A 14,291-nucleotide genomic window follows, 5' to 3' on the forward strand; every position below is an offset into this window, starting at 1 on the left:
TGCCACATGTTTGGTTGGATTCTGGAGAGTAGGTTTTTATTTTATTTATTAGTGTCACAAATAGGCTTACATTAACACTGCAATAAAGTCACTATGAAAATTCCCTAGCCGCTATACTCCTGTGCCTGTTCGGGTTACATTGAAGGAAAATTTAGTCAGGCGAATGCACTAACCAGCGTGTCTTTCGGACTGTGGGATGAAACTGAAGTCCACTGCCGCACAATGGAAAATGGATGTGGGGGGGGGGTGATGGTGGGAGGGTGGTGTTGGTGTTGGAGTTCACACCATCTTATGACAAACTGGCTTTGGTAGCTTTATCTGTTAAGTTTCGAAACTTGGAGACAAGAAGCCTTGAATTTCATTGATTTTGCATTTTGGGTAAAGCACAATAGCAGGTTTAAATTGCACAGACAGCTTCCATCTGAACATGTCAATCTATGGGAGAGCTCCCACCCATGTTAATTTAATCAGGCACTTTCTGGAGATCCAATGCAGAAATTGCTCAAGTCATGTGACCTTTGGCAGTCATCTTAGTTACCTGGTTAGCATCCAATTTTAAACAGGAGATAGTTCCAGAAATTGATTAACTGGATGCAGCCCAGGTACCTATAGGACATTCAGTGGGTATGACCATCATAAATCATCTTTTCCACTTAACATTTCTAATATCAAGAAGTTAAAAGTAGTACTTGGCACATTTCAGCACTTTTTGCATCAGAAGCAATGTTAGTTACAGGCTTCAAGCTTCAAAATATATTTTTTCTATGCTTAGCCTCCGTGATCTGCAATTTTGACTCACTCCTTTATCTGATTTATTGCAGTCTCCAGTTCTTTATTTAATCACCAAGGAGAGGTTTGTTTCTGTGTTTTAGAACAAGGTCATATTGAGCTAATCAGCTGCTTTGGATACTGCTGTATTCGATACTGTTTTCTCAGAGATGCTGCTTGCACGCACGTGGGCACGTTGAACTGCTGAGCCTATATGTCACATGGTGCTGTGCCAGCAATCAATATGTAGCACGGTGGCACAGTGGTGAGCACTGCTGCCTCATAGTGCCAGGGATCTGCGTTTGATTCTCGGCTTGGGTCACTGTCTGTGCAGAACCTGTACGCTCTCTCCGTGTCTGTATGGTTTTGAGAACATAAGAACATAAGAAATAGGAGCAGGAGTAGGCCATCTAGCTCTTCCAGCCTGCCCCGCCATTCAATAAGATCATGGCTGATCTGAAGTGGATCAGTTCCACTTTCCCGCTTTCTCCCCATAACCCTTAATTCCCTTGTCTATCAAAAACCTATCTACTCGTGACTTAAATATACTTAGTGAGGTAGCCTCCACCACTTCAACGAGCAGAGAATTCCAGAGATTTCCTTCAGGTGCTCTGGTTTCCTTCCACAGCCCAAAAGACGTGCTGGTTAGGGTGCATTGGCAATGCTGAATTCTCCCTCAGTGTACCCAAACAGGCCCCTGAGTGTGCCAACTCGGGGATTTTCACAGTAACTTCATTACAGTGTTAATGTAAGCCTCTTTGTGACTAATAAATAAACTTGTTATTTGGCTTTTAGCTCTTTATAGTTTAACTGACTAGCTTAATCAACTAGCTGACCCACTGGTCAGCCAGAATATTTCAGGTTTGAACCATTCTGTTCCCCAGAGAGCAGTAGAAACTGGGCCATTGAATATATTCAAGAGTTTGAAGGAATTTTGATCTCCAAGAGAGTCAAGGATAATGGGGAAGGGGGTGGGAGTGCAATTCAATTGTGGGACATGGGCACCGCGGGCTGGCTAGCATTTATTGCCCATCTCTAGTTGCCCTTGACAAGGTGGTGGCGAGCTGTCTTTTTGAATTGCTGCAGTGTGCTGTGGGTTCACCCACAATCCCACTAGGGAGTAAATTCCAAGATTTTGACTTAGCAACTGCGAAGGAACGGTGATATATTTCCAAGTTAGGATGGTGAGTGAATTGAAAGGGGACTTCCCATGTATCTGTTGCCGTTGTGCTTCTAGATGGAATTGGCTGTGGATTTGGAAGGTTATGTCTAAGGATCTCTTGGTGAATTGCTGCAGGGCATCTTGTAGATAGTATACACTGCTGCTACTGAGCATTGGTGATGGAGGGAGTGGATATTTGTCGAAGTGGAGCCAACCAAGTAGGCTGCTTTGTCTTGGATGGTGTCAAGCTTACAAAATGTTGTTGCAGCTGCACTCATCCAGGCAACGGAGAGTATTCCATAACTCCTGACTTGTGTCTTGTGGACAGGCTTTGGGAATTTAGGCCACAATCAGATTAGCCATGATCTTATTGGGTGATAGAGCAGGCTTGCTGTGTTGAATAGTCTACTTCTGCTTCTTAACTATTATGATCATGATGAATGGTGGAGCAGGCTCGAAGGGCCAAATGGCCTCCTCCTGCTCCAATCTTCTATGTTTCAATGTTAAGTCCTTATTACAAAGGACACTCCCAACACCAGAACAATGTGCATGAACCTGAACTAGAAGAGCGTCGCAAATATACCAGCATGACGCTTCTTCATCCTGCCCAACCTTTTATCAATGGGCACTTTGAGTAAGGCTGAAAATTGAATGGCACCGAATGCAAAGCTATGAGGAGATCTGTGCCATGGACTCCTACAAGATGCATTTGGATCGCTTGCGCTCATTTTAGTTCATGTTTGCAGCAACCAGACTAGAAAAGCCTTTCATCCAATAACTCTGGGCTGCAGTGATCGGAGACAGGCAGTGTCCCTTGCTGTCTGCTGGAATCTGGAATCTTCAGGAAATGGCAATTGCTTGTCAGGTTAGCTGCGTGGCTATATCAGATTAAATTGTCAAACGCCATAGACCTGCTCATGTTGATTGAAGTTGAATGATGCTTGTATATCCTTGTATATAATAAGTGAGCTAGCTGAGTTATTTGACAAGTAAAATTATCATTGGCAGTAGCTTAATGATGTTCTGAAAAGTAATTTATAGATACCTTTCTATGTTCCAATGTATACTGATTTTATTTTGAGATACCTTTTAAATGATTTGGCGATAAGCGGTTAGACACGGAGTTGAATGGTTTCCTCCTCTCTCCATGTGGTAGCATATCTAAAATGTACCTACAGAACCTCAAAATGATTTTGATGTCTTTTGCTGGAATTTAAGATAACGTGAATTGATTTTTTTGAAAAGCATACATGTAATTTAAAATGATTTGTAGACATTCCAAAATGACTTATTCCATACCCCATCCAATAGTCAGTCAAACGTATCTTAACCAGTTCAAGTTAATACAATTTGTCAAAGACGTCATTGTAAAAAAAAGTAAATACTCTTTTATTAAGTAGTGGACTGTTATGGAGCATATTTTTATTTACTTATATCCATTAAACCTTTATTGTTTGGCCTATATGAAACCCAGATTGATGGGTTCAAAGTCTATTGTGGACTGGCTATCAAAACCCTATCTGATTGTGATATATAAAATCCTACATATCCTATATGTAAGCTCACGTGGAGTCAACTTAATTCCCAATACACCTATAAATTAAAATACCCTAATTTGTCACAAAATTGGGGTTTCTCACTCCAAAGATCTCTATTTGCAACACTGCAGTTTAGGATATTCTAATGATATTGAGAATAATCAAAGGAACTTTACTCCAAATTTAGCTTGCTATACTCATACTGCGTACCTAAAATAGAAAGCTTTTCATTCACCACGATTATTGCTCCTCATCTTCAAGAGCCGCAGTGGCACAGCGGTTAACACTGCCCCACAGTGCCAGGGACCCAGGTTCAATTCCCAGCTTGGATCACTGTCTATGTGGAATTTACACATTCTCCCTGTGTCTGTGTGGGTTTTCTCCGGGTACTCCAGTTTTCGTCCAAGGTCTGCTGGTTAGGTGCATTGGCCATGCTAAATTCTCCCTCAGTGTGCCCAAACAGGTGCCGGAATGTGCCGACTCGGGGATTTTCACAATATCAATGTAAATGTTAATGTAAGCCTACTTGTGACACTAATAAATAAACTTTAAACTTCAGAAAATAAAGATCTCTTCTGGACCAGGCTAGCTTACAATGATAGAACTGTTTTCAGCAAAGCAATCACAACGGTTGATTTTCATTAAATTGTCCGAACACGTATTTTGTTTCTGTTTCAATACCTCGGACGGTGAAGAAGGATTGACGATATTGTGTGAACAAAGGGGGAATGGGGCATATGGGTCAGCAAGTTATTGTTAATAGGTCCATTGAACTAGGCCTCAAAGCCTTTGTCCTGTGATTTGATTTGTGTGTGAGAATCTGCACAAGCACATCTTTGGCTTAACCACATTGACCCAGTATTTCAGTCCATTATTTGCCAGTGTTGTACATGATGTAACATTGCCTTTACTACTGGATTTGTAGACAGAAGGAAACATTCCAAGCAAATGCAGCCTGAGGTTCGCCCCCAGAGATGAGACTGAATTGTTTTGTAGGATTGATTCTTTTTTTTAATAGAATTTCATTTTGGGGAACAGTAGAATTGACACGATGTTAAATATTTAGATTAAAATGAAAGCTAAGCAGACCTTGTGCTCCTCTATGGCTCCGCAGATTGAAGCAATGAATAGCGGAGGGTTAAGACCAGAGCAGCGTCTCTATTGATTCCCAGCCTGTGCTGAGTTGTCTGATTCCAGTCTGACAACAACACAGATATTCCAGTCAGTCACAGTGACCTGCTGTTGAAGGGTAGCAAAGATTCCTGGTTGCTATCTGATAGTTCTCGTGACCACACAACCAAATAGCCTGGCAACACTTGGGTCTAAGCTGAGTCAAAAAGAACACCACTGGGAACAAAGATTATTTACAGCAGAGGGGATGTTCCTTTTGTCTCCTTGCTGAATGGTTGCCTCCTTAAGCTGATCTCTGAGAAGCAGAAGATTGGTCTTCTACCAGAATTTAATGTGTACCATGGAATGGGTGTAACACATTAATGTACTGACTGGCATCCAAATTCTGCTCCACTGTCCAATACTGGAAGGACTGACACATGAAGAGAGATTGAATCAACTGGGTTTGTACTCAGTGGAATTTAGAAGAATGAGAGGGGATCTCTTGGAAACATATAAAATCCTGATGGGATGGACAGGCTAGATCTGGGAAGAATGTTCCCGTTGTTGGGAAAGTCAAGCGCTAGGGGTTAAAGCCTAAGATAAGCTTAGGGTAAGCCATTCAGGACTAAGATAAGGAAGAACTTCTTCACTCTGAGAGTTAAGTTGTGGAATTTTCTACCAAAGAAAGCTATTGGGGCCAATTTGTTAGACATGTTAAGAGGGAGCTGGACGTGGCCCTTGCAGCTGAAGGAATCATGGAGTATGGAGAGAAAGCGGGAGTGGGATACTGGAAGTGTATGATCAGTGTATGATCATATTGAAAGGTGGTGTGGGCTTAAAAGACCAAATGGCCTGTGTGGCCAAGTTCCCCTCCAAGTCAATTTTCAAGTTTGCTTATTGACACAACCATAATGGGACGGATCTCAAACAATGATGTACAAGAAAGAGATAGAGAACCTGATGAACTGGTGCAACGACAATAATCTCTCCATCAATGTCACAAAATGAAGGAGCTCCTCACTGACTTCTGGAAACCAGTGGAGGACATGCACCGATCTACATCAATGGGGGCAAAGTAGAAATGGTTGACAGCTTCCAGTTTTCAGGTATCCAGATCACCAACAACCTGTCCTGGTCCCTCCATGCCGACATTATAGTTAAGAATGCCTCTACTGTCTCGGAAGACGAAGGAGATTTGGCATGTTCGCTCCAACTCTCTCCAACTTTTACAGATGCACCATAGAAAGCATTCTTTCTGGTTGTATTACAGCTTGTTATGGCTCTTGCTCTGCCCAAGACCGCAAGGAACTATGAAGGATTATGAACAAAGTCCAGACAATCATTCAAACCAAACTCCCACCCATTGGCACTGTCTACACTTCCTACTGCCTCGAAAAACAGCCAGCGTAATTAAGGACCCCACACAGCCCAGACAGTCTCTCTTCCAACTTCTTCCATCGGGATAAAGATACACAAATCTGAGGACACATAACAACTGAATCAAGAACAGGTTTTTCCCTACTGCCCTCAGATTTTGAATGGACCTATCTTACATTAAGTTGATTTTTCCCTACATTCTAGCTGTGGCTGTGACACTACGTTCTGTACTGTCTTCCTTTCCTTCTCTATGAACAGTATGCTTTATCTGTATAGTGTGCAAGAAACAATACTTTTCACTAAGCTAATATACGTGCCAATAATAAATCAAATCAAAGACTACTCCTGCACCTACTTGCTATGTTTCTTACAGATCATACAAGAAAATCTCTGCATTTAAGGTTCATTCCCTTCATCAGCGTCTCAGAAATAGGAACAGGAATAGGGCCAGTTGACCCATCAAGCTTGCACTGCCATTCAGTGAGATCATGGTGGATCTGATTGTTGCCTTAACCTCAGATTTTGTCCATTTCCCATAGCTTTCGGCTCCCTTGTCAACAAAAAATAATCTGCCTAACTCAGCCTTGAGTTTATGCAATGACTCAACCTCCACTGCTCTTTGTGGAAGTGAATTTCAAAGATAAACAACCCTATTAAGGGAATAAATTTTTCCTCTTCTCTAAACTGATAGCCCTCCTACCCCCATCTTTAAACTGTGCCCTGAGTTCTAGATTCGCCCAGAAGAGAAATCCTTTTAGCACTCCCCCGGCAAGCCCCTCAGAATCTTACTTGATTTGATAAGATCGCCTCTCATTCTTCTGAACTGCTCAACCTTTCTTTGTAGCACACACATACACGCACCTACACATATCAGCTTTAATATCTTTGATCTTTCCTTCACTTAAGTGGCTTAATGGAGACAGTTCTACCAACAGCTTTCTTAGAACCACTTTAAAAACACACTTTGTGAATGAATGTTTCTTAACCCCAGCTCTAAAGAGCTTTAGCCACACATTTGTTCAGAGTTATAGTTCTGACCGGAATGTTATTGACAAAAAGCATACAAATAAAAAAAATCTCAAAGCTGCAAGAAGGCCCATAGATAACTCTTTGTGACGAGCAGTATTTTATCCTGGATTTCTAATCTTGAAAGGAGGCTTTAGATAGAATAGATAAAGGCAATGGATGCACAAAAGGTAGTGCTGACACTTTATGTAGGGCAACACTGTGTCTGAAATGTGGTAATGTGGAGCTGATGACTGCTGTGGTGAATCTTGAAGATCTCAACAGCAGGGTATTTCAGAATGAGTTAACTGTAGAATGTAAATCAATACCGTATCAGAATCACAGAATACTACAGTGCAGAAGAGGCCCTTTGGCCCATCGAGTCTGCACAGACACTTGAAATGCCCTGACTTGCCCACTTCATCCCACTTGCCAGCACTTGGCCGACAGCCTTGAATGTTTTGGCGTGCCAAGTACTCATCCCAGACAGTGCATTCCAGACCACCACCACTCTCCGATTAAATGAATTTTCTTGAAATCTCTCCTAAGCCTCCAAACCCTCAGTTTTAACTTGTGTGCCCTCGTATCTGACCCTTCAACTAACAGCTGCTCCCTACCCACCCTCTCAATGCTCCTCATATTCTTGAACACCTCAATCAGGTCGCCCCTCAGTCTTTTCCGCTCCAACGAAAACAACCCAAGTCTTTCCAACCTCTCTTCATAACTTAAGTGTTCCATCCCGGGCAGCATCCTGATAAATCTCTTCTGCACACCTCCAGTGTGTTCACGTCCTTCCTACAATGTGGCAACCAGAACTGCACACACTACTCCAGCTTTGACCTCACCAAAGTTTTATACAACTCCATCATGACCTCTCTGCTTTTGTAATCAATACCCCCATTTTGGATAGCTATTGGTAAGAGAGAAAGAGGTCCAAAAAATATTATTAAATGCAGTAAGACACTGAAATTCTGATGTAATTTTCACTGATCTATCATTAACTCTGGAAGAATGCACCAGAAAATGGTTAAGATCCATTCACGTTGGGCTTCTACAGTTCTCAAAGTCTCAAAGGGCACAATTTCTGCCTGATCCCTAGATAGGCACACACTTTGTGAGGGATATTTTAGCTAGCCTGATTCAGTGAGGACCTGGTGTGCTATGGAGGCTAAAACCCCCAGAGTGTTAAGATGCATCGGCCTTCAGGTGCGTGGGAGTGGAGGTGTTCCTGACTGCCCAACGATATGGGACCTTTTCTTTCAGGAGCAATTTTGTGCCTAGCCTGCCAAATGGGTGGAGGTAGACATCACTAGGGTCGGTGCACTCAGCTGCCTATCAGGCTTTTTTTTGGAGCAGTCTTCAGTGTGCATTTGGCCCTCAGTCCGTATTGATAGCGGATCCAATGTCTGGTTTAGGCAGGAGTTACAAGGGACTGGAAGGCAGTTGGTGCCTATGGAATTAATTGTATACCAGAAAATAGTCACTGCCTTTCAGAGGTGTGTGCGGTAAGAAGTTTCACAACACCAGATTAAAGTCCAACAGGTTTGTTTAGAATCACAAGCTTTTGGGGCCTGATGAGGGAGCAGTGCTCCAAAAGCTTGTGATTCTCAATAAACCCATTAGACTTTAACCTGGTGATGTGAGACTTCTTACTGTCCCCACCCCAGTCCGACGCCGGAATCTCCACATCGTTTCAGAGATGTGGCAGAGGAATTTGGCAAAGATTGAAGAAAGAGATAAATAATCCTGGCACAAGTACCTTGCCAGCTGCTGTCAGACACCTCGAACCTCACATTGATTTGCTCTACAACAGAAAAGTTTGAATCATCACTTGAAATGTGATAACCCTGCAGATTGAATTCTTTCAAGAAAAATTGACCTTGTTTCTGAAATTCGGGATATTCAGGTTAATAATTTTCTCCCCTTTTCCCAGCTCCTTGCGGAGGGAACCTGACTGGACCCACAGGAATCATCTTGTCACCCTTTTATCCAGAGCCTTATCCGCACGGCAAGGAATGTGACTGGAAAGTGACAGTGTCACCCGACTATGTCATTTCTCTCACCTTCCAGAGGTAAGTTCTGCATGAAAATTAGGTTTTTAAAACCTTATCTGAGGGTGTGGAGCATGAAGGGATAGGAACAAATTGTGGGGGCCGGTTGAATGGCCGCTTTGTGTTGTGATTTTCTATGATTCTGTGATTATATTAACTGTGGAACATTATAATTCCAGTGTAATAAACACAAGAGATTAAGACACTGCACAATTACAGGGTCACAGTATTAATCCAGCGCATTGTAAGCACTGAGTACATCCAAAACTAATTGGAAGGCAGGACCATTCACTATGAAAGATCCCTGATGCAATTTGGATCAATAGTGTGAAAAACCAGTGATTTAAAGTTATAGTTTACTTACTAATCACAAGTAGGCTGACATTTACACTGCACTGAAGTTACTGTAAAAATCCCCTAGTTGCCACACTCGGTTGCCTGTTCGGGTACACTGAGGGAGAATTTAGCATGACCAATTTACCTAACCCACACACCTTTGGACTGTGGGAGGAAACTGGAGCACCCGAAGGAAACTCACACAGACACAAGTGAGAATGTGCAAACTTTGCACAGACAGTGACCCAAGGCAGGAATCGTACCTGGGTCCCTGGTGCGGTGAGGCAGCAGTGCTAACCACTGTGTCACCATGCCGATTTGTACGTTCGGTTAATCTCGTACGCAGCATTATGTTGTGCAGGGTGAGGGGAGATGGGGGAGCGCTTGGGCACAATTTGATTTTGATTGCCCATGGACTCAGAAAGGATGTGTTTAAAGTTGATGCGTTTGACATTTCAACATTACCACAACACCCAACAATGAGCTTCTGAAATGCTGAATCCTCACACAGTGAAAGAGGTAAATTTAGACTCTTGAAAAATAATTTGAGATGGCTGATGGACCTGTGGGCAGCGCACAGGAGAAGATCAAGCCACTCCGAGGCTTGCGGACATCCGTTTGCCTGCAGAGAATCTGAAAACAGAAATGATATCTCAACAAATCCTCAGTCCCATTATTTGTGTATCTTGGAATCATATCTGCACAATGTTTTATGTTTCAAAAAATAGACTAATACAGCTCAAAAGGAGGCCTGTACCAGCTCTGAAAGAGCAACCCAATTAATTCCACTAAGCTGAGACTAAATGAAGAAGGTTTATATTTTACCTAGTGGTACAGTGGTTAGACTGTGGCTTCACAGCACCAGGAGCCCCAGGTTCGATTCTGGCCTCGGGTCACTGTTTGTGCGGAGTTTGTGTGGATTATTATTTAAAAGGCGAAAAGCTGCAACATGCTCGGTGCAGAGGGACCTGGGGGTCCTTGTGCACGAGTCGCAAAAACCCAGTCTGCAGGTGCAGCAGGTGATCAAGAAGGCAAATGGAATGCTGGCCTTTATAGCGAGAGGGATAGAATATAAAAGCAGGGAGGTCTTGCTGCAATTGTACAGGGTACTGGTGAGGCTGCAGCTGGAGTACTGTGTGCAGTTTTGGTTGCTGCGCTTGCGGAAGGATATATTGGCCTTGGAGGGAGTGCAGAGGAGGTTCGCTAGGCTGATACCAGAGATGAGGGGGTTGGCCTATGAAGAGAGACTAAATAGACTGGGTCTGAGTTTAGAAGGATGAGGGGGGATCTTATAGAGACGTATAAGATAATGAAGGGGATGGATAGGGTAGAGTTAGAAAGATTCTTCCCGCTTAGAAAGAATTGCAGGACTAGAGGACACAGCCTCAAGATAAGGGGAGGGCAGTTTAGATCAGAGTTGAGGAGGAACTTCTTCACTCAAAGGGTGGTGAATCTCTGGAATTCTCTGCCTGTTGAAGTGGTGGAGGCTACCTCGCTGAATATATTTAAGTCACAGGTAGATAGGTTTCTGATAGACAAGGGAATTAAGGGTTATGGGAAGAAAGCGGGAAAGTGGAACAGATCCACTTCAGATCAGCCATGATCTTATTGAATGGCGGGGCAGGCTCGAAGGGCGAGATGGCCTACTCCTGCTCCTATTTCTTATGTTCTTATGTTTGCATGTTCTCTCCGTGTCTACGTGGGTTTCCTCTGGGTGCTCCGGTTTCCTCCCACAGACATGCTGATTAGGGTGCATTGGCTGTGCTAAATTCTCCTTCAGTGTACCCGAACAGATGCTGGAGTGTGGCGACTCGGGGATTTTTCACAGTAATTTCATTGCAGCATTAACGTAAGCCTACTTGTGGACACTAAAAAAAAATTTTAAAAAAACTTGGATCAAATTTGGCTGCAGATAGATGAGGATTGTTGCATGTGTAATCAGTATTGATGAGATGAACGACCAGCTCCAGGAACAGCTGAATGTAAGTCCTTGTGTTATCAGCAATGTTGAATAAAATGTGGGTCAACAAATTTAAAAGCGCTTGCACTTGTTAAACCATTGCTCAGGCATGCAGAACAGTTTTTTTTTAACTTTTTAATCATTAAAGCCATTTCATGCTGGTCTTGGAACAGGCTAATTAGGAAATGGTGGAATAGAAGCCGCATGACAGTTGGAGGGTGGCAGGGTGACCTTTCCACAACAGGAGTTCACTTCCTGGGACTGATGAAGATACCACGGACATTATCTCCTGCTGAAACCTTGCTAAAATAACTGTATTGTGTTGATTTGAGCAGCATTACAAGACAGCAATTATTGCAGCCCCACGAGATCTGAGCAGTGCGGAATATATTAGACACTAATATCAATATTTTACCATTTTCTGCGCAAATCAATGGGAGAGAAACAATAGGCCTTTGGAAATACTTGCTCATTTATATGTTTCACATCCTGTAACACTTGGAGAACTGAAGCAGGATTTCAAATCTAATAATGTGTGGCAAACATCTATGACCTGTGACCAGAGAAGGTTTTACTTGTGGGGTTTGGGATTACTCATTGCTAATTGTTCTTTCAGATCCCATCTAAAATCAATATCTGTTTTAAAATGCTACTTCTGCGTTAGACATTACACTCAATGTTAGCCTCTTGAAAGTTACTGAAGTGGTTTCAATGTCTGATGCATCGAATACAGAATATTCTCAGCAAAATTATGAGATTCATAGAGTCTTAGAAGGAGGCCATTCGGCCCATCTAGTCTGCACCAACCACAATCTCACCCAGGCTCTATCCCCACCCATGCATTTACCCTAGCTGATCCCTCTGACACTAAGGGGCAATTTAGCATGACTAATCTACCTAACCCGCACATCTTTGGACTGTGGGGAAAAACCGGAGCGCCCAGAGGAAACCCACACAGACAAGGAGAGAATGTGCAAGCTCCACACAGACAGTGACCTAAGCCGGGAATCGAACCCACGTCCCTGATGTTGTGAGGCATCAGTGCTAACATGCCACTCCTGTGCCAATGTGCTGCCCCTCAGGGAAAATGTATGTATATTTAAATTATATTTTGAACCCATTGCCACTCTCACTGCCTATCCTTGATGACAATGAACATAGGAAAAAACAAAAACTCTAAACAGTTTTTAAGCAGTAACAGTATACAAAAAAAAGCTCAGCTTTTCACACCCCTGACTCTGAAGGTAGGGTTAATGATGGGTTGGAAAAGTAGCCTCTCTCCTTCCCTGTTTTGAGTCTCTTGTTCTGTCCTTACTGTTCTGTATTCTCCACTTGCTCTGCCTTCATGAAGTTGCCAATTCGTCTTTCTGTGCATCTCTTTGGGACAGCTCCAGGATTTCACTGCACCCTCTCTTTGTGCTAAAGGAGTCAGCCCAGCAGGTTTTGAGACCTGTCTGTCTTTTCTTCCATTGTCAATGTCACAAATCATTAACATGGAATGTCAGCGAGCAAAATAAAACAAATAAGAACATAAGAAGTCGGAGCAGGAGTAGGCCACCCGGCCCCTCGAGCCTGCTCTGCCATTCAGTAAGATCATAGCTAATCTTTTTGTGAAATCAGCTCCACTTATCTGCCACTTACCCTTAATTCCTTTACTGATCAAAAATTTATCTATCCTTGCCTTAAAAACATGCAGCAAGGTAGCCGCAACTGCTTCACTGGGCAGGGAACTCCACAGATTCACAACCCTTTGTGTAGAAGTTCCTCCTCAACTCAGTCCTAAATCTGCTTCCGCCTATTTTAAGGCTATGTTCCCAAGTTCTAGTTTCACTTGTCAATAATGATAATAATAATATTACTCCAAGATCAGTATGTGTTCTAGGGACTCCTAGATCTCAGTGGGATTCTGGATTGTATCATTGATTTTGTTTAAGATTACTTTGCAGGGAAAAATCAGACCAGGTGCCATTTTCATCTGATCCTGCAGTTCAGTGGATGTTTCTATTTAAAATATCAGTCATACAGGTCTGGGCTTTGTTGCATCTGAATGAAAGATGGAATGGAGAAGGGAATGGAGGAAGGCTGAGACTGACATTTTAGTTCAATTTCTTATGGGATGTGGACACTGCTGGCTGAGACCAGCATTTATTGCCCATCCCTTACTGCATTTTCCTCATTGCCTATCCCTTACTCCATTTCGGAGGGCATTTAAGAGTCAATCACACTGCTGTGGCACTTGTAGGCCAGACCAAGTAAGGTTGGCAGATTTCCTTCTCTAAAGGGCATTAGTGAATCAGATGGGTTTTTCCAACAATTGACAATGGTGTTATGGTCATCAGTAGATTCTTCATTCCAGATATCTTTAATTGAATTCAAATTTCACCACCTGCCCTGGTGGGTTCGAACTCAGGTCCTCAGAACAGTAGCCGAGTTTCTGGATTAATAGTCCAGTGATAATACCACTAGGCCATTGCTTCCCCCTTCTTCCCCCTTTTGACAACACTTTCATGATCATGCTGTTCACCATTAGGCTTTTAATTCCAAATTTTTATTGAATTATAATTCAACCATCTGCCAAGGTGGGATTCGAACCCGAGTGCCCAGGGCATTAGTCTGGGCCTCTGGATTGCTAGTCCCGTGATAATTCCACTGTGCCACTGACACACACAAATGTGAAATTTAAAATGAATTACAGAAGATAAAGTTAAATTGACCCAAGATAAGGGGGGCAATTCTCCCACCCTGCTGCACTTATCTTTTAGCCTAACAGGCTGGAGATCAATGCATGGGATCTGCACTGGGCATCCCGCCCCGATGGTGTCTCCCAGTGCTAGATTTCCAGCAGCTTCAGCTCCGTGTCGGAAATCAGCGTGAAGCTGCATATGATGTTCAAATAGGAATTTAATTAGAATTAGCAGGCCCGGAACAGAAATCCCCAAGCTGGCTGGCAATCGGCAGAGGGGCCGGTAGTACGGGGTCAC

The 14,291-nt window shown here is 43.0% G+C and overlaps 1 protein-coding gene across 1 annotated transcript in view; it reads left to right on the top strand.

Annotated features, from left to right (window-relative positions):
* csmd2 (CUB and Sushi multiple domains 2) overlaps positions 1-14,291 on the top strand; it is a 1,720,603-nt gene that overhangs the window by 1,432,914 nt on the left and 273,398 nt on the right. The window contains exon 28 of the mRNA XM_080211135.1: positions 8,897-9,035. Coding sequence (XP_080067261.1) covers positions 8,897-9,035 — 139 coding nt within the window. The remainder of the gene's footprint in view (positions 1-8,896; positions 9,036-14,291) is intronic.

Source organism: Carcharhinus amblyrhynchos, chromosome 24, assembly GCF_965287045.1.
Source record: "Carcharhinus amblyrhynchos chromosome 24, sCarAmb.v2.hapA, whole genome shotgun sequence".
Taxonomy (NCBI): domain Eukaryota; kingdom Metazoa; phylum Chordata; class Chondrichthyes; order Carcharhiniformes; family Carcharhinidae; genus Carcharhinus; species Carcharhinus amblyrhynchos.